The 26854-nt window shown below is 35.8% G+C and overlaps 1 protein-coding gene across 4 annotated transcripts in view; it reads left to right on the top strand.

Annotated features, from left to right (window-relative positions):
* Positions 1-26854, top strand: part of SLC2A12 (solute carrier family 2 member 12) — a 94581-nt gene that overhangs the window by 31035 nt on the left and 36692 nt on the right. For all 4 annotated transcript variants that reach the window (XM_056818826.1, XM_016428910.2, XM_056818825.1 and 1 more), the window contains one exon: positions 23467-24816. In XM_056818826.1, coding sequence (XP_056674804.1) covers positions 23467-24816 — 1350 coding nt within the window. The remainder of the gene's footprint in view (positions 1-23466; positions 24817-26854) is intronic.

The following is a 26854-nucleotide window of genomic DNA, read 5'->3' as shown; positions in this document are numbered from 1 at the left end:
ACTAATGTGTTGGGTCATATAGGGGTAGCTTTTTTCCTCTGTCTTCTATCTCTTTGGTAAACCAGACCATTTTTAATAGACTTTTACTCTGATGCTATATCATTGCTTAGAGGTAACCCTGGTATACTGGGAGATTATTTTAGGAGAGAACATTCCTACTAAAGCTGGAAGTCTGAGTACGAGCATGGAAGAGTCTAGTTAAATTAAGAGATACTCATCCATCGCCAAAAGGTTAGCCAGTGAGAGATTTTTATTTCTTTTTAGCCACTGTAATTTCTGAAGACCATCCACTAGGGTTTAGAACTATTGTGATCCCAAAGTGATGAAATGATGAACTTATGAAGAAAGGTACCACTTACTTTCCATTTGGCCATCTTTCTAGTTCTCTCTATAAAACGGGGATATTAGAATATATGATCCCTGTAGTTCCTTCTAGCATTGACATCCTATATAGGGCCATGGTTCAAACTGTTACCTCTCCCACTGAGCTTTTGTTAATCCAGATAACACTGATTTTTCTTCTTTCTGATCATCTGTAGCACAGGTTATATGTACTGTGCATGAAGGCACTTGACTTCATATTCAAGCCAAAATGAATTAGTATTATGTATTTTATGTGTTGTATAAATTTTATCTGTCAAGATTTCCACTCATCAAGTGGAAAGAGTAAGAATATGATTTTTTTAAGTAAAAGGAGTGGAAAATTTAGAATTGAAGTATTTGGGTTGTAATCCCAGTTTGGCAATTTATGACCTAGGTGACCTTGGGTAAAACACATAACATTTTGAGGTTTTAGTTTCTCATCTGTAAAATTATAGTAATAAAATAGAGGGTTTCCAAGATCCCTTCTATCTCAAAAATCTATGATCCTATGATCTTGAATACTCTAACATATACAAGGCATTTTCTAGATGTTGATGGTGGTTGTTGACTTGCTTCAGTTATGTCTGACTCTTCAGGACCCCATTTGGGATTCTTTTGGCAAAGATACTGGAGTGGTTTGGTATTTCCTTCTCTAGTTCATTTTATAGATGAGGACTAAGGCAAATAGGGTTAAGTGACTTGTCCTGGGTCACACAGTAAATATCTGAGGCCACTCAGGAAGATTAATCTTCTTGTCTTTAGGCCTGGCACTCTATCCACTACATCACCCAGCTGGAGCTATAAAGAAACAAAATTAAATAGTTCCTGACCTCAAGGAGCATATATTCTATTAATGAATTATGTATCACATATTATTTATAACTTAAGATGTTATGCTATTTTTATTTATATATGATATATGATATATACTTTGACAGAAGCCATAAATTCTAAGAAGTCAGAGTAAGAATAAAATACAGACAAAGGGAAAAGCTTGCAAAAATACAGAATTAGGAAGTGAAATGTTGAGTTTGTGGACAGCAAGAAGATTTTAAGCTACTTAGAGACTGGACAGGTGTGTGTGTGTTAACAAATGTTAATTGATTTCAGCTTTGAAGGAAATCTCTAACTCCAGAAATTTGTCATTGACCCTATGCTATTAAAATTTCTTTTATCAGTGATGTCGATGGAAGCATATATGACATATTTATTTAACTTTCAAATGATTTGAAGTTGAGGGGTATAGCTAATATGCTGGATGACAAAACAGATCCTAAATTATCTTACCAAGCTAGAATGGTGGACTGACCAAACACAAACATATGAAGATTCTGTAATATTTTCAATGTGTGAAATTCATGTTGTAAGAACTCCCTTTAACAGGGTAGATCACAGATTGTTATTCAACTATGATTTAATAGGTGAGTCCTAGGAGTTAGCAAATGAGGCCTTTAAGCAGTAAATAATTTGTTCAAGATTACACAGTTTTAAAATATTGAGGCAGGATTTGAACTCAAGTCTTCTCGACTTCATATTCGGTATTCTATTCTCTCTCACACTATCTTTATGAAGCTGCTATGAAGAGTCCTAGTCATCTCTTATGCAAATAAATGCTGCATCTTGTTCAAGCCCTATCTTTTTTCCGAGTAACAGTCTTATATCACTATCTTGCCAGCTGGATGTCCTCTTTCCTTCCCTTCCTTCCTTTCTGCTATGTTCAGTTCCCTTCCTTTCCCCCAGTATCCCTTCCCTTCCCTTCTCTTTTCTATTCCCTTCCCTTCCCTTCCCTCCCTTCCTTTTCTTTCCCTTCTTTTTCTTCCCTCCCTTTCCTTTTTTCCTTTCTTTCTTCCCACCTTATTTTTGCAAATATTTAAAACTTTGTATTTATTTTTTTAACATTACCCTAATTTCTCAATATATTCCACCCTACCCCTTTCTCAAAGAAATAACCCTTATACAAGAATAAAGAAATTAAGACAAAAGTTTGGCAAAGCTAACCAATGTAATGACAAAGTTTTACATATGCAGTGTTCCATGCAATTCCTCTTTGAAAAGAAAAAAAAGGAGGTACTCTCTCATTGTGTTCTTTGAAGACAAACTTGGTCATAATTACACAGCAACCAGTTTACCCTCCATTGGTTGTCACAAAGGTATCTCAATTTCAATATGTCCAGAAAGAACTCATTAACTATTCCTCCCTTCCAAAAGACATCTTTCTTCTAAACTTCTGTTTTTTCTGTTACATCTCCACTGTCCTTCCAGTTACCCAGAAACTTCAGAATTATCCTTGAGCCTTCACTTTCCTTCATTTCCTATTACCAAACAATTACTAAGTCCTGACAACTCTTCCCTCCTCAATAGTTCTCATAGTTGTCTCCTTGCCATTGCATAGCCACTAGTTCTCTCTCTCACATAGGCTAATGCAACTTTGAATTGGTTTCTCTGCCTGTGATCTCTCCCTTCTTCTCCAATCCAACTCCTACACAGCTGTCAGATTGATATGCTTTTTTAAAATTAAATTAATTTTTAAAATTCTGAATATAAGCATGCCTCAAACCCAAACATTTACATACATACATATATAGAGAAAACACCAAAAGATGTATGTGAAACCAAGAAATCTTTATATTTCATGCAACTTACTTTTTCTTTTAAAAATACATATAATGTAAATTTGACTCATTGCTTTCAAAACTGCCCTGCCTGTCTCTGCTTCCTTCAACTATTCTCTCCCATGCATCTTATTTCATTTTTTAATTGAAATTTTTATTTAATTAATTAATTTAGAAGATTTTTCCATGGTTACATGATTCATGTTCTTTCCCTCCCTTCCTCCACCCCACCCCCACAGCTAACATGCAATTCCACTGGGTTTTACCTGTGTCATTGATCAAGACTTATTTCCATATTATTGGTAATTGTACTAGGGTGATTGTTTTAGAGTCTACATCCCCAGTCATATCCCCATCAACCCATATGATCAAGCAGTTGTTTTTCTTCTGTATTTCTATTCCCACAGTTCTTCCTCTGAATGTGGATAGAGTTCTTTCTCATAAATCTCTCCGAATTGTCCTGGATCACTGCATTACTGCTAGTAGAGAAGTCCATTACCTTCAATTGTACCACTGTGTATCATTCTCAGTGTATTATGTTCTCCTGGTTCTGCTCCTTTCACTCTGCATCAATTCCTGGAGGTGATTCTAGTTCACATGGAATTCTTCCAGTTCATTATTTCTTTGAGCACAATAGTATTCCATCACCAACAGATACCACAATTTGTTCAGCCATTCCCCAGTTGAAGGATATCCTCTCATTTTCCAATTTTTTGTCACCACAAAGAGCGGGGCTAAAATTTTTTTGTACGAGTCTTTTTCCTTATGATCTCTTTGGAATATAAACCTAACAGTGATATGGCTGGATCAAAGGGCAGACAGTCTTTTAGCATCCTTTGGGCATAGTTCCAAATTGCCCTCCAGAATGGTTGGATCAATTCATAACTCCACCAGCAATGCATTAATTTCCCAATTTTGCCACATCCCCTCCAACATTTATTATTTTCCTTTGCTATCATGTTAGCTAATCTTCTATTGTGAGGTGGTACCTCAGAGTTGTTTTAATTTGCATTTCTCTAATTATAAGAGATTTAGAACATTTTTCATGTGCTTATTGATAGTTTTGATTTCTTTCTTATTGAATAAATGCTTATTAGGAACTGTTATTCTTTTTTATTTAAATTATAGTTTTGATTTCTTTATCTGAAAATTGCCTATTCATGTCCCTTGGCCATTTATCAATTGGGGAATGGCTTGATTTTTTGTAGAATTGATTTATCTCCTTATATATTTGAGCAATTAGACCTTTGTCAGAGGTTTTTGTTATAAAGATTTTTCCCCGTTTTGTTGCTTCCCTTCTAATTTTGGTTGCATTGGTTTTGTTTGTACAAAACCTTTTTAATTTAATTTAATCAAAATTATTTATTTTACATTTTGTAATTTTTTCTAACTCTTGCTTGGCCTTAAAATCTTTCCTTTCCCAAAGATCTGACAAGTATACTATTCTGTGTTCACCTAATTTACTTGGAGTTTCCTTCTTTATATTCAAGTCATTCACCCATTCTGAATTTATCTTGGTGTAGTCTCCCATGCATTTTTAAAATGTTTCAATGGCTCTCTTTTTTTTTTGGCATTACTAATGCTAACCCCTCTACATTTCCCAAGCCCCTAAATTAATATAGAAGAGGAAAACTCTTTATAACAAGTAAGCAGAGTTAACTTCAAAGCAAATGTACACAATGGTTATGTCCATACTGTGAGTCTATCACTTCTTTGTCAAGAGGTGGGAAAAAAACTTTATTGGTAGGATCCTCTAGAGTTGTAATTTGTCATTGCTTTGATGTAAGTTCTTATGTCTTTCAGATTTGCTTTTTTTGAAAAACAATATTAATGTTATTGCATAAATTGTTCTCCTGGTTCTGCTTATTTTGTTTTGCATTAGTTCATATTGTCAAAATTCTTTGAAAGGATCTTATTTTTCATTTCTTCTGGCAGAATACTATTTGATTACATTCATATACCATTGTTTCTTCAGCCAACCCCCCAACTTATGGGCACCCTTTTTGACTCAAAATTCTTTGTTTTTCTTTGCTTTTCTTTAAATTCCAATTCAGGATCAGGAAATTTGTTTTGTTTGCAACTATGCTATCTCTGGTATTATCCTCTCTTATTCACCCTCCTTCCTATTTCTGCCAGTTTTCCTGTTGAGTCCAGTATAATACTATACCAATATCTGTGTGTGTGTGATTGTTCTTGTGTATTCATATTTTTAACAGTATTTTGTCAAGTTTAGGCAAGGCTCTTTGGATGGCTGACCCTTATGACCTTCCCTTCAGATGGGGGAGAGGGGGTTTGTATACCCATCTTCTCATTCCACTCCAATTATTTGAAATAACAAGTTCTACCTCTGTCTTCCTCCTTCCTACATAATATATTCCTTTTAATCTTTCTTCTCTTTCTCATTTTAAAATCCTAAAAATATGAGCAATATACCTTCAAAGAGCTCTGTTTTTCTTTTTTAACTCTCTTTGAAAGCATTAATGCTATGGAGACCCTTGTTTCTTCTCTCTTAATTAAGTGTTAGCACTACATCATTGTAAGCTTCTTCCAATTGCTCAATAAAATTCCCTTTATAATTTTCTCTTGGCTCAAATATTTTCAGCTCATCTTTTTATAAGAATATGCTTAAAACTTCTCAATTCCATTAAAGATACATTCCCCTTCCCTATCCTCACCCACCCCCAATCTCACTTTTCAGATATAGGTTTGCTATAGGGAAAAAATTCCTGACATTTAGAGCTGTCCAAAAGTATATTGTGCTCTCTGAAGGTAGCAGGGTTTTTCCATTAGAGCTCTTCAGGAAATGATTGAATGATGTTTGAAGGAAGAAAAAATGAATTATAAAGAACATTATAGTGGGAGTGCCTATTCTGATTCAGGTCAAAGTAGATGAACTATAAATTCTCTTTCAGCTCTGAGATTCCCTGAGTGAATACAAACTACCTTTAATGGTAACTGAAATGAATTATAATTAAAATGATGAATTCACTTTAGAAGTAATCATGCAATATATTCTAAAGTACTGATCTTGTCACCATTAAAGCAAAAAAAATGAGTATAAATCATGATATTTTGCATTTTATTTGTGCTTTATGGTCACAAGGTGACTTATGCATGTTATCTTGTTTGATCCTCATAATTTATCCTTATTTTATAGATTAAAAAGGGGCAGCTGGGTGGTACATTGGATAGAATGTCAGAACTTGAGTCAGAAAAACTCATCTTCCCGAGTTCAAATCCAGCCTCAGACACATGCTAGTTATGTGACTCTGGGCAAACCACTTAGCCCTGTTTACCACAGTTCCCTCATCTGTAAATTGATCTGAAGAAATAAATGTTAAACTACTCCAATATTTGCTATGAAAACTCCAAATAAAGTCATAGAGAGTCAGACATGACTGAAAAATAATTACAGAAAAAAAACAGAAACTCAGAAAGTTGAAATGATTCTACCCAATTGGGATTCTGATTTCAGGTTCAATGCTTTTTTCCACTGTACAATAAATGCTTCTTGTCTTGACTTGACATTTATAATATTAATTATTTTATATATATACACGAGAGGCAAAATACCTCTAATAAATAGAGAGCAGCCTTCGAGTCAAGGGCATATGAATTCAATTCCAGCCTCTGAGATGAACTAGTTGGGTGACCATGATAATGTTTCAGTGGTTCAGGAAATTCTCTGAGATTATAAATTGTAGAGGAGTTGCTATTCTGCATCTATAAGGGAGTTCCTATAACTGGGAATTCCCACTACAATAAAATCAGATGTCCTGACAAGAAATAATCACATAAGTATTTGTACATTTTATATTTAGGGTTTGGAGGAGGAAGAAGGGAAGACCTTATAGAATCTGCACACTATTTATCTTCTTTTTTGGATGTATATCAAGCCTAGGAAAATTAAGCCTTCCTATGATGTCTAAAAGAATAATTAACATGCCAAATTTGTTATCAATAACATAGTGATGATGCATGGGAATTTTTTTCACATAGAAATAAACCATGACAACACACAGACATATTTCTAAGGTTGTTGGTTCCTGCTGAAACATCTCATGTATTTCGAAGGCACTCCACCTTCATCTCTTTCAATTCTTTTCTTTCTCCCTGGTTCAGCTAAGATGCTGCCTAATTACCTTATATTGACTTATCTGTGTATAAAGAGAGAAGGACTCTTACTCCTTGTGATGGGGATCGTGTTATGAACTCAAGTGTAATAATCAGATATCTATGGCCTCAGTGGTCTCACCAGTAAATTGTCTCTTGTGGAAATCGAGGAGCCCATTTTCCACTCATCCCTTTATCTGTGATAAAGAATAATTTCTACCTTATAAAAGGAAAGGCAAATACTATGCACTCTCTCTTTCCCTAACCCTTGTTAAAAGGTAAGGAAATGTTTTTTTTTTCTCCTTAAGGGCAAAAATAAAACTCCATGTTGCCATCATTAACCACAGAAGTCAGGCTTCCATTTCCTCTTTCATAGAAAATAAGTCAGCAAACAACTAAAGGATACCAAACAATTGAGGGATAGGTAATTTGGATCAATGGCTGCCTGAGAGTTAACACTTATAGGTAACACAGTATATTTCTTTCCCTTTACTTTTACCATCTCTGAAAGAGAAGATAGAAAATAAATGTTTTAGAAAGTTAACTGAGGACAGTTCTTTCACTGAAAATAGAGAAAGGGGAAAGGAGGATGTCAGTAGCTTGTGTACATTGCATTAACTTACTCATTTAGTTCTGAGAGACAAATTATTTGGCTCATCCTTTAAACTGCAATCAAAATCTTTTCTTCCCAGATTTCACATTTCTAACTTAATGATATCACTACTTCTGTGACCTTTAAGGAAAAGGCCATTGGTTATTCTAGGTATTCCCAGCTTAGAACTACTAGGATGATCACTATCAAACCCGTTTGAGTGTGTGTATTTGTATATATGTGTATGATGTGTCTTCTCAATAGAATATAAGTTCCTTACAGACAGGGATGCTATTATTTTTGGTTTCATATCCCCAGCAGTTAGTAGAGTACTTAAAAGAATTATTGAACTGAATTGAATGGTATATAGTTAAGACCATTAAAATATTGTACATTCAATAGCTACAAATCACATTAATAATAGGGAAAAATTAAATTGGTATTTGGCCATAGTTCAACTTTCAATTTTTGCCACCTTGTTTTATTTTAAGAAGCAAACTATCAATCTAGATTTAAAGTTTCATTATTTGAAAATGGCACTGATGAAAAATTATGGGTAAAATATATCCCACCAGATGTTGTAGCAGAGATTTCTTGTTCATGTATGGGCTGGAATAGATGAATTTTGAGATCTTTTACTATCCTGAGATTTTGTGATTCCATGATCCAGAAGAAGGCCTCTAGCCTATTAGGGCCCCTATGGAGGATTTATAGAAGGGCATTGCCAAGGGTCCCCCAAAAGATATAAGGATAGATATGTCAGTCAGTTAACAGTAAAATTGATTTATGTAAATGTTGCTTCCTTTAATTTTCTTCTACTAATGATGATAAAACATTATATTTTAATGTAATGAACTACTCCAATATGCCTTTTAGCCAGAAAATATAGCATAAGTTAGGCAATGGGCCATGTTAGTTAGTGGTCACTGAACAAAGGATGCAAACAGGAGATGTTCAAGAGAGAAGAGGTAACACCATTTGGGTTTATCCTAGAAACTTTACTAAAGGGAAGATTTCAAATCCAATAAATTATTCTGTCACTTTACAAACTCTATCACCTTATGCTATTTTTCTCCCAAGAGAAAAAGCTCTAAAAATCATTAAGTACAAAAATGTTTTTATTTAAAATGAAAATTCAAAGGGAAAAAAACAACACTCTTATACTAATTGGCATCTTTTTCCCTGGATAGAAAGAATAATTACCACAGAATCGGTGAATATAGGTACTTAACAGAAATTTTAGGAAATATCACTTGTAACTCTATTGTGCCCTGTGGGCATGAGTGGCTTGCAATATATTACCAATGAAGGTTTGAGAGAAGTAGAGTAAACAATAGCTTGAGAAAAATGTATCATCAGAAGAGGAAGTGAGCTTGTGCTATTTTGAGGGTGAAGGATAATTGATAGATGGCTTGAGTTCACTTGTTATTCATGCTGTGTGAAGAGATCATCCAGAGAGCAAAATTAGAAGCAATGGATAGGGGCTACAAAGAGACAAAGTTAGACTTGACAAAAACGGAGAAAATTTCCTAACAATTGATGTTGCCCAAAAGCAAAATAGACAGTCTTAGAAGGTAGCAAATTCTCCCTCATTGGAGACTTTAAAGGAAAACTTGGATAATCATTTTTCAGGCATGCCGTAGCAGAAATTTTTTATTCAGGTATGGATTGGAATAGATGGCTTTTGAACTCTTTTATTATGTTGAGATTCTGTGATTCTATAATTCAGAAGGCTTCCAGCCTGTTAAGACCCCTTTGGAGGATTTATAGAAGGGCATTGTCAAGGGTCACAAAAAGGTAAGGAAAGGTTATATGGTCTGCACCCATGAAGAGAGAACCCATATCACATGATAGATTGTTGCAAGATTAAATGTCCTTTGTAGTAGGGTCCAGGAGAAGAGAGAGCCACAGCAACTAGAAATTAAATTATAGAATAAAAAAACTGAAATGTGAGGAGAGTATCCTTAGGATTCCTAGAAAAGTACCTATCTAAGTCTTGAGAGACTTTGTATGGGTCACTTAACTCATTCTGGGGCTCAATTTCCTCATCTGTAAAAGAGGTAAATCTAGATAACCTTAAAAATCCTTTCCAGTTTTAAAAAAACAAATATATGATCCTCTGATCTGGAATCATCTGACTTTAGAGAACCACCTGACCTGGATAGACTTAAGTGCTACCCCTAGCTTCGAACTACAGAATTATTTATAAAAAACAAACTTCATGCCAGTCATTAAGGTTATTTTTCCCAAGTAGTGTAACTACTATAAGAAGATAGGAGAAAGAAGCATTTAAATGGGGTAAAGTGCAAATTTTGGAGGACTTAAAAAAATTAAACCTTCTGGGACACAGAATTCCAGAAGGTTAACTTGAAGGTCATCTAGTCCAGACCGTATCTGAACAAGAATCTTTTCTGTAACATAACTGACAAGTAATAATGCAGTTTCTGCTTAAAGATCTCTATGGAATTTTAACTCACCATCTTCCAAGGCTGTTCATTTAACTTTAGGACAGATTCTATTATTGGAATCCTCATTTTCATATCATATTGTTTCTGTCTTTGCCCCATGACCCATTTCTACTAGTTCTATCTCAGATCAAGCAGAACAAAACTAATCTATTTTTGCTATGAGAGACCTTATGATATTGGAAGTCACAATCATATTGCCCCTAAGGCTTCCTTTCCTTTCCTTCTTGATAAAACAAGAGGTAGAGAAGAGAGAATGAAAGGAATAGGGAAGAAGGGAAGAAAGAGCTGACCAACCATTCTTAGCCTTGTTTCCAAAAATAAGTTGTCTATGAACTCACCTTTTCAATCTACCCATATTGGTGATAGGAAGGGCAATAGCCTCAATTCAATTCAATTTAATAAATATCTATTAAGTTTTGAGAGGCTGCATAGCTAGAGAGGATGGAGAGCTGGCCTTGGAGTCAGGAAATTCAAGTTCAACTTACATTGATTCTATAACCTGGGGCAAGTCACTCAACCTTTCCAGATCCCAGGTCATTCTCCAAGATGGTAAGTCTGAAGATACTTGTAAATCAGCACTGGCAGGAGGGAGAGTTCATTCATAAGATCATTATGTTAGTTAGGGCTGGAGAGAAGATGATAAAATGCAATAGTCCCTAACCTAAAGAATCTTACATTTAAAGATAATGATTGGGGATGAATTTAAACATGTACAACCCCAAGCCCAAATCCTCCTCCTGGAAATTGTGCTCACCATTTAAATCTGCCCTATTAATCTAAAAGGGGGAAAGTATACAGATATAGAAAAGGCAATGACCACAACCCTTAACACCAATGGAATTTTGCCAATCCTTGTGCCTTTCTGCTTTGTCTTACTTTAGTAAAGCTATCGCTCCCTTTGTCTATGTAGATTTAACACCTTTGGTTGTGGTCCATTGCCTGTCTAAACCAAGTTTCTGTTTTTTCTTCTCTACTTCATAATGCTAGAACTGGTCCTCAGGAATGACAGGGAAGGGGAGAGCTCACACATTTTATGTCTTTTTTGTATGAATAAGTAAACTAAATTAGTTTGTCATGACCCCCTTTAATTAGATAAATAGTGGAAGGCCTTGCCTATTCTCCCTGAAATCCCCAAATGTGATTAGGACTTTGGGGGTGGTATGTAAGCTGTGGGGTCCTGCCGGTCAAGACCTTTGTGGCCAGAAGATATCATTGTTGATTTCCAGGCTGGAGCTTATCCAAAATTCCATTGTACAGTAAATGCCCAGTAAAAATCTATGTAATGACAAAGAAAAACATTATGATGCTCACATGGATTAAATGGGTCAGCTGGCTATTAACAGACCTGCATGTAGCATGATATAATACTCAAGTGTGACCTGAATCCTAAAATATTCAAGCCCAGCTGTAAATGTTTTGATGTATGTGATGCTAACCTAAAGTGTGCTATTTCAATGAATCTGATGACTAAATGGAAGGGAGGAATGGACTAAAATTGTTTGAATGGATCCAGTTTTTCCCACCTCTATGCCATCTTGTTACCAGTTTAGTCTCTATATTTATTTGGGTATTATGGGCTTATTTTTTAACTTGTAAATATTCAGGTTCTGACAAGGCCTGGCCAAAAATTGACATGTGTGTGTGTGTATGTGTGTAATTTGAAGAAGATAGTTACAGAATTCTAAAACTAGAAAGGATATTAGAGACCAACTAGCCCAATTTACTAATTTTATAGAAAAAATAGTCAAGGCTTAGAGATTTTTCTAGGGCCACACGGTGGCTTGTGGACTTATTTAATGGTCTGTGCTGGGATAAGAATATAGGAGTCTTGACTCCAAGAGCAGGGCTCTTTCTCCTCTCTCCTCCTGTTTATAGAACTTGCATATGCTTTTTAGTAATTTTTTTTAAATCAGTCAACAAATTGTTATCAAAAACCTAAAAGGGTACATGGTTCCAGGGGTACTTGGGCCAGGAGGAAAGGAAGCAAGTGTTCAGAAATTAAAATATTGTGAGAAACTAAATGCTTCATGTTCCATGCCAATAATATTCATTTCATCTGCCTAGCTATGAGGAATGAACAATTCAGCTATTATTGTAATAATTAATACAGCCACCGCAAAGAACTGTTTATGCTCAGTCCCCAATGCCCTTTTGCTGTATATCTGAGGACTCTCTCATATAATGCCTCTCCCTTGTTATGACCTTCTGGCAAACCTCCCCCAGATCTCTTTAGGGGAACTTCTTTTGTCTCTGTCCTCTGATTTCTGTGACTTCAAGTTAAAATTTTGCCTTCTACTAGAAGTCCTTTTTGAACCCCTTCAGTGCTAGTGTCTTCTCTTTATTGGTGATCTCCAATTCAACTTTGTTATTATTTTATCTAGCTGTATGAAATAATTTTTGGTAGTTTGATATGGCACTGAATAGGTAAATTAATTTGGGTAGAATTGTCATTTTATATTGGCTCAATCTACCCATGAGCAATTAATGTTTTCCTAATTGACTTTATGTGAAAAGTGTTTTGTAATTGTGTTCTTGTAGTTGCTCCATTTGTCTTAGCAGGTAAAAATTCTCCATCTCCAATTCATTGTGTAAGTATCTTATTTATTCATAGCTGTGTTCATGTTGTCTTCCCCATTAGATTATGAGCTCTTTGAGGGCAGGGGCTAGTTTTGCGTTTCTTTTGTCTTCATGGCTTCACACAGTGCCTGGCACCTAGCAGGGACTTAAATACTTGTTAATATTGTACCATTCCTGAATGGGATAAAGCCTACTGAAGGTAAGGCTGGCCCATTGGATTGATCAGGGTCACAGGGGTGTAAAGAAGATGCTCAGTATTCTTTTTAACTGGGCAGTGAACTATTCTGCCACAGAGGTGGCAAAGTCCATTGACAAAATGCCTGAAGAACTAGTGATAATTTAAGCTAAAGTGAAATACAACCTTGGTCTCTATCCTTATACCTGGAATATTCGCCCTTCTCACCTCTGCCTCTTAGAATCCCTGATTGCTTCCATATTCAGCTCAAATGCAACCTTCTCCAGGAGGTTCTACCTGTACCCCACACTGTAGGTACTAATTCTTATCCCTCTGAGGTTACCTTTTATTTGCTTTGTAAATTGTTTTGTACACATATACATTGTACACAAATATAAATATATATGCATATATATATATATATATATATATATATATATATATATATATGTTGTCTTCCCCCTTGAAGACAGAGACTCTTTTTTCTTAGTATTCTCAGCCCTTAGCACAGCTACCTGGCACACAGTAAGCCCTTTATAAATGCTTACTGATTTGACTGACCAACAGTAGATCTATTTCTTTTCTCTATGTAGATATAGATATCTATCTGTCTGCAAATTAGTAAATTAATGTAAGGTATTATTTATTACTCAATAGCAGGCAAGATTTAGATTGAAACTAGGGAATATTCAACCAGCTAAGGAACTTTTCCTCATCTCCCATTGTAAGCACCTAAATTATTTATGAATGGAAGAGCCTTAACCCACGCTTCCATATGGCAGGTAAGAATGATTCCAGGGGGTGGGGGATGGAGAAGGGTAGTCTTATACTCATAAAATACGTGATGTCCAACATGGCACAGTATGAAAATCCCCAACTAGAAGTCAGAAGATCAGAAGGAGACTAGTCTGCCAGACTGGAACCTTGAGTAAATATTTAATGTTTCTGAACCTTACTTCCTTTATTGGTTCTTTTCTTTTTAAAATCAATCCTTACCTTCTGACACAGTATTAATTCGAAGACATAAGAGTGGCAAGAGCTAAGCAAGGAGAGTTAAGTCAACTTGCCTAGGGTCACATAGCTAGGAAGTATCTGAGAACAAATTTGAACTTAAGATTTCCCATCTCTAGTCCAAGCTGTCTATCCACTGAAGTCATCTAGCTACCCCTATTTCTTTTTATTTGTAAAATTAGGGATAATACCTTCCCTGACTTCCTTATGACATGATTATAAGGAACAAATCAGGTAATATAACTAAAAGTCGTTTGCCTATGGCCACCTTAGCTTCATAATCCAAGTGCCTCAATGTTAACATTCATTTCTTCTAGCTATAGAATCATTAAGGTTTGCCCTCTATGGTATTCAGAATAATTGGGAAATATATCCAATGGGATTTAATTTAAAAAAAAAAAACACTAAATCTAAAATTTTTTTTAGATAGATGAGTATCAATTTCAATGAATATCAAAAAAGGAAATTCTCAGTTGATTATTATAATCATGGTTACTAATGAATGTCAAGTATACACCATTGCTTGAAAAGATTCATGACATTTCATTTGTGTTGGGCATCCCTTCCACTGATGATTATTAAATCCCTCCTTGTCTTGGCAGGGGTCTTCAAGTGTTCATGGGATCACAGATTGACAACTGGAAGGTACCTTGGGGTCAGGGAGTCTAGCCCCTTCATTTCACAGATATGAAAACTGAGGCATATGGTGGTTAAGTGACTTATCCAAGGTCATACAGTATAGAATTTGAATACTGATCTTGCTGACTGACGCAGGAGTATATCCATCATTATACCATATTACCTCTTTGGTTGTGGTTGAAAATGTTCATCACCATTAGAGAATTGCAGTAAAGGAAAAAGAACATTGGAGTCCAAAGCCCTGGGTTCTATTCCTGGTTCTGACATTAATCATTTAGAATATCTGAGGCTTGGTTTTTTTTGTGGTTGTTTTTGTCTATTTTTTTTACATGTTGATACAATTAGTAATCCTTTTTTTTTTTTGACATTTTGCAATCCCTATTCTCTTCTTCCCTCTCTCTCACTTCCCTCCCTTCACAAGACAGCAGGTAATATGATATGGATTATATATGTGCTATTGTGCAATACATATTTTGTGAAAGAAGATACATGTCATTTATACAAGAAAAAAATTCATGGAGGAAATAAAGTGAAGAACAGTATGCTTCAATATGCACTCAGATTCCATCAGTTCTTTATGTGGTGGTGGATAGCTTGAAGTTGTTTTGGATCCTTGGGGCTTAGTTTTTCCCAGCTACAAAATAAGGCAAATATTGCCTGTCCTGTTAACTGATGACGCTATAGGTGTAAAGTATTTTGTACCTCCAAGGCAGTAGATAAACAAAAGCTTGTTATCACTTAACAGCAATCAGGATTTGGGTGAAACTAAGTAAATATTAGGACCTAGCGATCATTACTCTAGACCTCTTTAGAATCTTTTTTTTTTTTTGAAGTTCATTTATCTTGAAAAATTAAGTGTGCCTATTTGAAAATCAGAGGGAAAACCAAATGTCCTTGAAGATCTCTCCCAATTGTTTTTTATTACAAGCCAATTTTCAAAATCATTCTGCAGAAATAAAAAAAAATCAATTTGAACAGAAAGTCCATGGGAAAGTTAGGCACACAATAACAATGTTACCCACAATGGGCCAGATTTATTACGTCTGCAGGTTTTGTCTCACCTCTCACAAGGTAAAACATATAAAGTTCCTGACTTACACTGCCACAATTTGTGCAGTAGATAAAGTTCTGGATTTGGGTCATCTTCTCTATACTTGAATGCTGGCTCTGCTGCTAACTTCCTGTGTGACCTTGGGCAAATTACCTGACTTCTTTAAGACTGAATTTCCTTCCTTGTGAAATAAAGAGGGTAGAGGGGGATGGACTAGAACAAAAGTCCTTAACCCACCATCCATTACTTAAAAAAAAAGTTTGATAACTGTTTAAATACAATTGGTTTCCTTTGTAATTCTAGGTATTTTGTTTTATGGATCTAAAATTAGTATTCTGAGAAGTTGTAGACTTCACCAGACTGTCAAGGGGCTCCTTGACACAAAAGAAGAACCCCTGAACTAGATGATTCCAAGTTTCATTCCAGCTATAGGGCATCTAGTCCAGTTCTTTTTGCTTTCATTTCCATTGATATATGTAATCTAGTTTCCTATAGCAGAAGCTCAGAGTTTGAGAACCACAGTATTTAAAAGGAGGTAAAAGTGACCCTAAGGGAGATCTTTTCTTTAATTGGATTTATATATTCATGTTACAACTAGAAATCAATAACATGGTACAAGAGAAAGACCATTGCCTCTGAAAGGAAAGAAACAAGCATTTATTAGACACCTATCCACTGTGCTTTATGGACGTCTCATTTGATCCTCATAGCAACACTGGGAGGTAGGTGCTATCACTATTCCCATTTTTTAGATAAGAAAACTGAGACCAATAGATAAAATGGCTTGCCCAGGATCACAAAGCTAATAAATGTGTAAGGCTGGATTTGAACTCAAGTCTTTAGGGCTTATGATGAAAAATGCTATTTACTTACTTCAAGAAGGAGAAATGATGGACTTTGAGTAGAGAGTGAAGCATTATTTTTCCTTTATTTTTCTTGCTGCTTCTTCCTGCAACATGGCTAATGGGAAAATATGTTTTGCCTGACTTCATATGCACAATGAGTATCAGATTTCTTGCCTTCTCAGTGAGTGGGAGAGGGGTGGAGCCAGGGAGAAAATTTGGAACTAAAAATAAAAATGAAGAATGAATGCAAGTCTTCCTGATTGCAGACTCAGTGCTCTATCCACCAGGCCACCTAAGTGCCTCTGGGGTCAGGGGACCTTAGTTCTAAATCCTATCTTGATGCTTACAGTCTGTGTGACCATGGACAAGTTGTTTAACTCCTCTAGGTCTTGGTCTCCTTCTCTATAAAATGAAGGAGTTTGAATAAGTCTCTAAAGTTTCTTCTAACTCTAGAGCTACACTGGGTCATCATATATACCTGTTGAATCTTGCCAGAGATAACCAAAGATGAATGGTGGGCTTCTAGGCACTTGAATAAACCTATGGAGAAAATTTAAAAAACAAACTAATGAATGAATGAAATAACTAATGATGATAATAATTAGTAGATAAGTAAGTGGGCAAGACTCCCTGGCATCACTAAAATCATATGCATTGTAGGCAGCTGCATATACCAACTACAGGTGAGGAAATAAAAATACAGCCAAGGGAAATTGTTTTGTTCAGTTCTGTATCCCAGTTTTACATCATGTGAGTTTCTAGAGAAGTGGGATGGGAGTTAGGGACTGGGTAAAATCACAGGACAAGGGTTTTCAAGATTTTTGATGTCATATAACCTTTTATTAAAACAAAAACTTGTAACCTTGATTAATTGGAAAAGAGATTATTAGTTTGAAAGTTTGTATGAGGCAAACACTAATAAGATAAAGTTTGTGTAAGCCTGTAGCCAGTTATTTATATTAAAAGAGAATAGGGAAAGAAGTCTGAAATATTTGGGGTTTTTTGGTTTATTTTTTGTTGCAAATTTAACAAATATAAGCAATTCAAACCTGAAGAAAAATTGGGAAGACTATAAAAAGCAAAACAAAACAACTATAAACTTCTACCACATAATTTTTTAAAACTCTTACCTTCTATCTTAGTATCCATCTTAAATATTGGTTCCAAGGCAGAAGACTAGTAAAGACTAGGCATTTGGGATTAAATGACTTGCTCAATGTCACACAGCTAACAAGTATCAGAGATCAGATATGAACCAAGGACTTACTGACTCCAGGTCTGTCTCTCTATCCTCTGAGCCACTTAGCTGCCCCTCATGATTAAAAAAAAAAAAGAAACATATGACTGAACTTCAAAAGTTGTATTAGGAAATTTTCACTTGTGTTTTCTTCTGTATCTCCCCTCTTCCTTTTTACACCTTTCATTTTTTACTTTTTCATTTTTTAATTGTCATGCAAAACACAATTCCATATTGGTCATCGTTGTAAGAGCAAACTTGTAAAAACCAAAAAACCCCAAATAAAACCATAAATACACCGATGTGAAAGATGACTCCAGCAGTTCTTTCTCTGGAGATGGACAGCATTCACTGTCATAAGTCTCTCGGGATTGCCCCAGACCATTGCATTGCTGAAACTAGCCAAGTTTTCACAGATAAGCATGTTCCAATCAATATTGCTATTGTGTACAATATTGTCCCAGTTCTGCTTATATCACTCTGTATCAGATTTTTCCAGCTTTTTTCTGAAATCATCTTGCTTATCATTTCTTATAGCACAGTAGTATTCCATTACCAATGTGTACCACAATTTGTTCAGCCATTTTCCCAATTGATGAACTTCCCCTCAATTTCCAATTCTTTGCCTCTACAAAAAGAACAGCTATAAATATTTTTGCACAAAAAGTCCTTTCTCTTTTTCATTATCTCTTTGGGATACAGACTCAGTAGTGATATTAATGTATCAAAGGATTCACATAGTTTTATAGCCCCTTGGGTATAGTTCCAAATTGCCTTCAAGAATGGTTAGATCAGTTCACAGCTCCATCAATAATGTTTTGCACCTTTTATGGAAAACAGCAAGTTTTCCATAGATCAATTTGGCTAAAATTCAGGCATTTTCTTCCCAGTAAGGCTACTTGTGAAAATCAAATTAATTAATAAAAATGATTGTATGCAACTATAGCTACTCCTGCCACCACTTCCTGAAGAAGTTTTACCCTAACCACAGGGTTTGCTAGTACCCTTAGTAGGCTGGAAGGAGGTACCTTTTGTCTTTATCATTGGCTCAAACTCCCATGTTTTCCCTGATTCTTAGGGGTCTAAGTGTCCCAGTTCTATTTTAACCATTAACATTTAGATTAGATTTTCAAAGGTATATTTACTTCAAAAATATTGCAAGAACAAACATCCAAACATTTCCCCAGTGTCTTTGGGAAACAATCCCTTCCTTTATCATCTGGTTATTTGGGAGAGGAAAGGGATTAGGTTCACAATCTAACTCAGTTTCTTCATAGCATTAGTCCTGGGTTTGTGTCCTAGAACCCTGGTTTCTCAGAGCTGCCTTACTGGGCTGGTTGCTACATCTAGTCTGGAATCTTGGGCTCCAAGGACCCCATGGCTTGAGCTTCTGGATCAGGGACTTGCACTTGCAATTAAAAAAAAAGACTGATCAAAATTGTAAGTCTTGGGGACAGGGAGCCTTAGGGGACAGAGAAGATTGTATTTTCCATAGCTTATTGCTATGGTATATTTGCTGAAATAAGTGAGTCTTTTATCTTTGGATGCTACCAGAAAGAATGTTGAAATACCATTATCCATAAGGTGTATTTTTTTCAGTTCCAGATATCATATTTTAAGACATTGATAAACTAGAAAAGGGTTCAGAGAGAGTGAGCCTGATTCTATAAGAAATGAACAAGTATTGCTTTAAAAAATGCAAATCAAAAACTTCAAGATATTTTATATCTATCAGTTTGGCTAAAATGATAAAAGGACAAAATGACAAATATTGAAGGGGATGTAAAAAAAGGGGAAACTAATGTACTGTTTGTGCAACTGTGAAATGATCCATATATTTTGGAGAGCAATTTGGAATTATACCCTAAGAGTTATAAAACTGTGCATACCTTTTGACCCAGTAATTCCACTATTATTTCCTAAGGTGATCAGAGAAAAAGGAAAAGAAACTATATGTCCTAAAATATTTATAGTAACTCTATTTGTGGTGGCCAAAGAAATTGGAAATTGAGGGCAATACACATCATTTGGGGAATGGCTAAATGACTGTGATAGAACACTGCTGCACTGTAAGAAATGATGAGTAGGTAAATTTAAGAAAAACATTGAAAGACCTACATGAAATCATGAAGAGTGAAACTAGCAGAACCAAGAACAGAAATTGTATGAAGAATGATTTATATATATATCCACCTCTAGAAAGGAAAAAGAGAATTGATAAATAGAAACAAGCAAGACATAGTTTTACATTTATCTTTTTGTCAAATGATATCTTTTCTAATGGAGGAAGGGGAGGGAAGGGGAGAGATACCTAGGAATTTAAATGCAATAAACAAATTAATTAATTAATTTTAAAAATAAATGGTTAAAAGAATTAGGGAAATTTAACCTGGAAAGGGAAAGAATTTGAGAGTAGGTTAAATAAGAGCAGGTGACATTTCTTTGGAAGTTTTTGGGCTACAGAAGAGCTTTTATTATTTTAAGCTATTAACATCTAAAATTGCACTGAAACATTTGAAATACCCTATATACATTATCTCATCTCATTTTTATAAGACTGTGGGCAATATGAAAAAAAAAACCCTGAAACACAGAATAATTAAATTATTTATCCGTAATTATACCTCCTAGTCTAGAATATATCAGAGGCAGGATTTGACACCAATCTCATACTTCCCCCTTATACCCCACTACCTCTCAAATTGACAAATGAGCCACTAAGTGGTTCAATGGATAGAGTGCAAGACCTGGAGTGTGACCCTGGCCAATATACTGCCTCAATTCCCTCATCTCTAAAATGGGGATTTTAACCTCATCTACCTCCCAGTGCTGTTGTAAAAATAAAATAAGATTTGTAGATCTTAGAGTACTGCATAAATTCTTGTTATCATTATCTAGAAAAGGAATTAGACTTAATATCCACGATTCCAGAAGTCAGAATTAGCTTGAGAAAATAGAGTTTTGGAGAAAACTTTTTGTCAATATATGTTCCTTTAAATTTTTTTTTTTTACTTTGTCAATCTGTATTCTATTTAGAGAACCAGAGCTGGCCCTCAGTACATTGTACTGCCTTATATGTAGTGAATACATGTCACTGGAAGTCTTTGAACAGAGGTTGGATGCCCATTTGTAAGAGATTATAGTGGGGATTTTGGCACTGGGCAATGGCTGGAATAAATGACTAAGGTCCCTTCCGATTCTCATTTTGTGATTCTCTGAAGCCACAAATACCAAGAAGGATTAGGGTAGTAAATTTAGGGGTAGGGATTGTAAGAGTTGTAATAAAATGTTACTGTCTTATTCCTTATCTGGTTCATAATAAAGCAAATATTAGGAAATTTTCTTCTGTAGGTATCAACATTAATATTGCTCACTTTATAGAATTGCTTTTAATAATAACTGATGTTTTTAAGGTTTGAAAAATGCTTTATATATATATATATATATATATATATATATATATATATATATATATACATGTGTGTATATATGTAAAATCTCACCTCATCCTGGTACCCACCCTGTGAAAGAGGTTCTGGAAAATAGGAATATCTCTGTTTTTCAAATGAGACAAATGAGACATGAAAGTTAAATGATTTACCTGGAGTCATACAGCTAGTGTCAAAGGACAGTTTTGTATCTAGGTCTTCTTTCCCAGGGCTTGTTGTCTAGTTAGCATACCACCCTGCCTTTTAAATACACTTGGAAATAAACACACTGCTACAGTTTGACAAGGGAGAGTACTTCAAGATAGAATAAAAAGAACAGGATTCAGAATTAACATTCTTACACAAGATTAAAATACAGAGGAAAAAAAGATTCCCTCTAAAACTCTTATGAAAGTACCTGGAAAAAAGAAGCCTAATCCATCTTGCTTTCCCTAAAGGTTGAACCAAGTCACGTCTCTAGTGATAGTATATTAGTGTGCTTATCATCCACTTATCTTTGGGGCAAAATTTAAATGCTGTAAGATTAAATGCTCCAAGAACAAGGGGATTTTGAATTCTTTCTGTTTAATATGCATCTAATCAAATTACCTTATGATACAACCAATTCACCCTTAAATGTGTAATTCTCCTAGCTTTGAATGTTCATTCATCTGTTATATTTTCACCATAGAGAAGAGACTTCTGGTAAACAATGTAGAATGAATGCATAATGCTACTTCCTCTCCCATTGATTTCTTGAAAACAATGTAGAATGAATGTATAATGCTACTTCCTCTCCCATTGAATTACCAACGATTCATTGCCATACAAACTTTTTTTTTTAACTCTTACCTTCTGTCTTGGAATCAGTAGCAAGTATTGGTACCAAGGCAGAAGAGCAGTAAGGGCTAGGCAACTGGATTGTGACTTGCCCAGGGTCATACCACTAGGAAGTATCTGAGGCATACAAACTTTTCATCACACTTGAATATATTATTTATTTGCTAAGTACACTTCATTCTGGGTCCCTTCAAAATCTCCTTATCCTGTTCAGGGTAGGCACATCTTAAATCAGTAAGTCTGAGACAGAAATTAGCTTTTCTTCCCATTTCTTTTTCTTTCCATGATTCCACCTCTAACCTTTGATCTCCAATTAGATAAGAAGCTTGGATCTTGGGAACAGCAAAGCTGTGTTAGAGACTTCATACCTTTTACCTTACTGCAGACTCAAGAGGACTGAGTAGATGATGCCATAGAAATCTCAAGAATCTCCCCCTTTTTTTCCTTGAGGTACTGGTTCTCAGACTTGGGTGGTGACCCAAAATAGAATTATTGAGGATATATAAAGAATCATGAGGAGTCTTGAGGATGCAAAACAATAGTATGTTCTTCAGTCTCCCAATCAAATATAGAACAAGGATGATGGGATTATCTAACAGTTTAATAAGATGGTATGGGTATGAACATAAATAGTTATAATACATGGGAGGTGCATCCCATTGGTTTTTGTGTGAAATATCTGAGAAGAGATTGTTATTAATGTTCTATGTATGATTGAGGGGAATCTTTTTGTGGGGAGGGGATGGCCAAGAGGAGAGGTATGATCTGGTATCTGACCATTCCTTGGCTTTTGGACTAGTAGTGTCAGCAAGTTCTTCTACCACTATTAACATCATTGAGACGCATCCATCACTCCTTGTGGTAGCCCTAGCTGCTGCCCTCTGGAAACACTACCTGGGCTCCTGGAGAACAAGTGGCTAGAGATAGATTATATGAGAGCCAAAAGATTGAAGAGTCTTTTAAAATTGTGATGATCATCACATATAACTATTCTTTTGAAAAGGATAATAAAGATCTTGCCCATTTTAGTTTTTTTAGACTGCAGATGTTTATTGGTGCTTAATTAAAGATTCTATTCTTAATGAGGCAGTGTAGTAATGTGGAGAATATTGTCCCTACAGACAGAAGACCTGACTTCAAATTCTGCTTCTAATACCTACTCTGTGTGTGATTGTAGGCAAGTCATTTAGCCTAGTTGATCTTCAGTTTCTTCTTTAGCCTAGTTGATCTTCAGTTTCTTCATCTGTAAAAGAAGGGGATTAGACCAAATTTATGGAAGAAGTTTTCTTATACACATACCTTCCCAACCTCCCAAAAGGGGTGGTGAAGAAGAGTCTTTGTTTCTATAACTGAGTATCCCTGTTTTCCTGCAATGATGCTGAGTTTGGTATTTGGTCTTTTTATCCTAGATCAATTGTATGAAATCATTTGCCCAAGGTTATGGTCCAGTTCATACATGGAATGTTAAAATAATTATTTGGCACTGACATGTCTATTTTTCCTCTTTGTTTGTAGGATGTGGAATGTTTACTTTTCTCTCATCCGTTACTGCTGCTGTCAGTGGACTCCTGGTGGGTTATGAACTTGGGCTCATCTCTGGGGCCCTTCTGCAGTTAAGTGGCTTATTAGCCTTGTCTTGCCGACAGCAGGAAATGGTTGTGAGCTCCCTACTCATTGGGGCCTTACTGGCATCTCTCACAGGAGGATTCCTGATAGACAGATATGGGAGAAGAACTGCTATCATTTTGTCCTCCTGCTTACTTGGGCTTGGCAGCTTGGTCTTGATCCTGACTTTATCCTATCCAGTTCTTATTGTAGGACGAATTGCTATAGGAGTTTCCATATCTCTGTCTTCCATTGCCACATGTGTATATATTGCAGAAATTGCTCCACAGCACAGAAGAGGCCTTCTTGTATCATTGAATGAACTTATGATTGTAATTGGCATTCTCCTTGCCTATATTTCAAATTATGCATTTGCCAGTGTTTTCCATGGTTGGAAGTACATGTTTGGCCTTGTTATTCCACTGGGAGTTTTGCAGGCCATTGCAATGTACTTTCTTCCACCTAGCCCTCGATTCCTGGTGATGAAAGGGTATGATGAAGCTGCTAGCAAAGTCCTAGGAAGATTAAGAGGCATCTCAGACACTACTGAAGAACTTACTGCAATAAAATCTTCCTTGAAAGATGAACATCAATACAGTTTCTGGGATCTTTTTCGGTCAAAGGACAACATGAGGACCAGGATACTGATAGGACTCACATTGGTATTTTTTGTGCAAATCACAGGACAGCCAAACATTTTATTTTATGCATCAACTGTCTTAAAATCTGTTGGGTTTCAAAGCAATGAGGCAGCCAGCCTTGCCTCAACTGGAGTTGGAGTTGTCAAAGTAATCAGCACAGTTCCAGCCACCCTTTTTGTGGACCAGGTTGGGAGCAAGACCTTTCTGTGCCTTGGCAGTTCAGTGATGGCGGCCTCCTTGGTAACTATGGGTCTTGTAAATCTTAATATCCATATCAATTTCACTGGTATCTGCAGAAGTCATAGTCCTGTCAACCACTCACTAGAAGACTTGGCTTTTTATGGACAAGGGGATTTGCCAGCTAGCAACAACAGTCTCAAAGAACTATTTGTGGAGAAGTCTCCAAACAGCAAGAACCCACTAATGTCAATCAGAAGTGACACTGAAAGGCAAAGGGAGTTGACCTGGGCATCTGTGCCAAGTGTTGAAACTTCTAGACCAAGCCCAACCCAATCCTACCAGGAAATGGGCCCAGGTGACGTCCCAGAGTTTCTGAAGTGGCTCTCCTTGGTCAGCTTACTTTTTTATGTTGCTGCTTTTTCCATAGGTCTTGGACCAAGTAAGTATTTCATCATCCTGTCTTCCCTAACCCATTTTTTATGTTTAAATGGTAACCTATTGCTTATGGGTAGTCAAACTGTCCTCTTTTAGTTCATTGTAAACATGACTTCTGAGGGTAGGTGGGGGAAGAATGTTAGCTCAGCACATCTGTGTAATCTATTTGCTGTAACCATAAAGATTCATTAGATATCAAAGATTGGTGACTACTGCCTGTTACACATAATGACATAGTAGAGCATTAGATTTGGTGTCAAGAGATCTTATTTTGCCTATAACATTTTTTTCACTTATGGATTAACCTTGAGTAAGTCATTAAAACTATTTGGTAATACTTTGTCCTAACTACCTCTCAGAGTTCTTGTGAGGATAGATTGAGATGACATATGAAAGCATTATTTAGTGGCAAAGGGCAATAGAGGCATAAACTATTATATAATTCCATATTTTGTGAAGAAACATACTACACTGGTCTATGGTTGTCAAAGTCATTCATTCCTGATGCATTCAAATGAACTAATGTTGAAGAAATGACTTTAAAATCTCACTGTCTTATAGCCCATTAGTCATTGTGGTCAGTTCAGCAAATCAGTACAACAAATATTTGCAACATATCTTCTGGGTTTAGGGGATTCTAGATGCTAGAGATACAAAGACAACACTGAAGTGGTCTCTATTCTTAAAGAGCTCATATGCAACAAAGGGATACAAAAATGTACACAAATAAATAAAAACAGACATAAAAATAAATTCAGGACAAAGAGGAGAGAAATGCTAAGAATATGGAAGAAGGGGCAAAGGAAAAGGTTTTGGGTAAAGGTGTGCTTTGAATGAAGCTAGGAATTCTAACAAATTGGAGGAAAGGAGAGAATATATTTTAGACCTGGGGAATTACTTCTATAAAGACATGGAAATGGGAGATAGAGTGTTATTTGTAGGTAACAGCTAGTAGGCCAATTTATTTAGTGTATAGAGTATTTAACAAAAATGAAATAAAAGTGGAAGGTAGGTACAAAGATTATGCAAGGCTTTAAGTACCAAACAGAAGATTTCTTACTTTTTTTCCTACAGGCAACAGTGAGCCATTGAAGATTTTTTAATGGATGAGAAGGGATATTTGATATGATTTGTGTTTTAGGAATAATATCAACTTAGCAGCTGTATGGAAGTTGAAGTAGAGAGGAAAAGATCAGAGACATAGCAGCTGATTAGGAGGGGAGAAGTAATGAAGTCTAAACTAGGAGAGAAGTGTAGGATAAACCCTTGATTTCATCTCCTTCCATCTCCTCCAGAACACTGGAACCTTACTTATCTCTTCTATCTTTTCAGTCTTCAACCTTCTCCCTACTATCTTCAAACATGCCCAGATCTTCTCCATCCTCTAAAAATCCTTCAGTAGATCCTACCATCCGCCAAACCCATCAACTTATGTTTTTCCTCCCTTTCTCAGCCAAACACCTAGAAAATGCAATTTATACTCACTGCTCCCACTTACTTCTGAACTCTGCAATCTGGCTTCTGACTTGATCACATGACTGAAACTGCTTTTTTTCTGAAGTTAACAATGATCTCCTAATTGTCAAATATAGTGGTTTTTCATTATCCATCTTGAAGTCCCTGCTGCTTTTATCCCTATTTACCACTGTCTCCTGGATACTCACTCAGTTCTAGTCTTTTCTAACACTTTTCTCCAGTTTCTCCTTTTACCTATCTATTCTTAGAACTATTCCTTCTTAGTTTCCTTTGTTGGTTCATCATGTTCTTCAAGACCTTTTCCTGAGCCTTCTCACTCTAATATTTCTACATTACGTCTCTTAATGACTTTATCAGCTTCTATGGGTTTAATTACTCATTTATGCTGATACTTCCCAGACTCTTCAGTGTTTCCCTTGACCTTTCTTTCTGCACCATCCATTGTCTATTGGGCATTTAAAACTGTATCTATCAGAGACATCTCAAACTCAACATGCCTAAAACAGAACACATCTTTCTCTCATAACTCACTCCCTTCCATACTCTAATTTATATTTAAAATGCCA

The sequence above is a fragment of the Monodelphis domestica genome, chromosome 2 (genome assembly GCF_027887165.1).
Source record: "Monodelphis domestica isolate mMonDom1 chromosome 2, mMonDom1.pri, whole genome shotgun sequence".
In the NCBI taxonomy this organism is placed as follows: domain Eukaryota; kingdom Metazoa; phylum Chordata; class Mammalia; order Didelphimorphia; family Didelphidae; genus Monodelphis; species Monodelphis domestica.
Note: the sequence above shows the minus strand (reverse complement) of the source record. Positions and strands in the feature narration are given on the sequence as shown.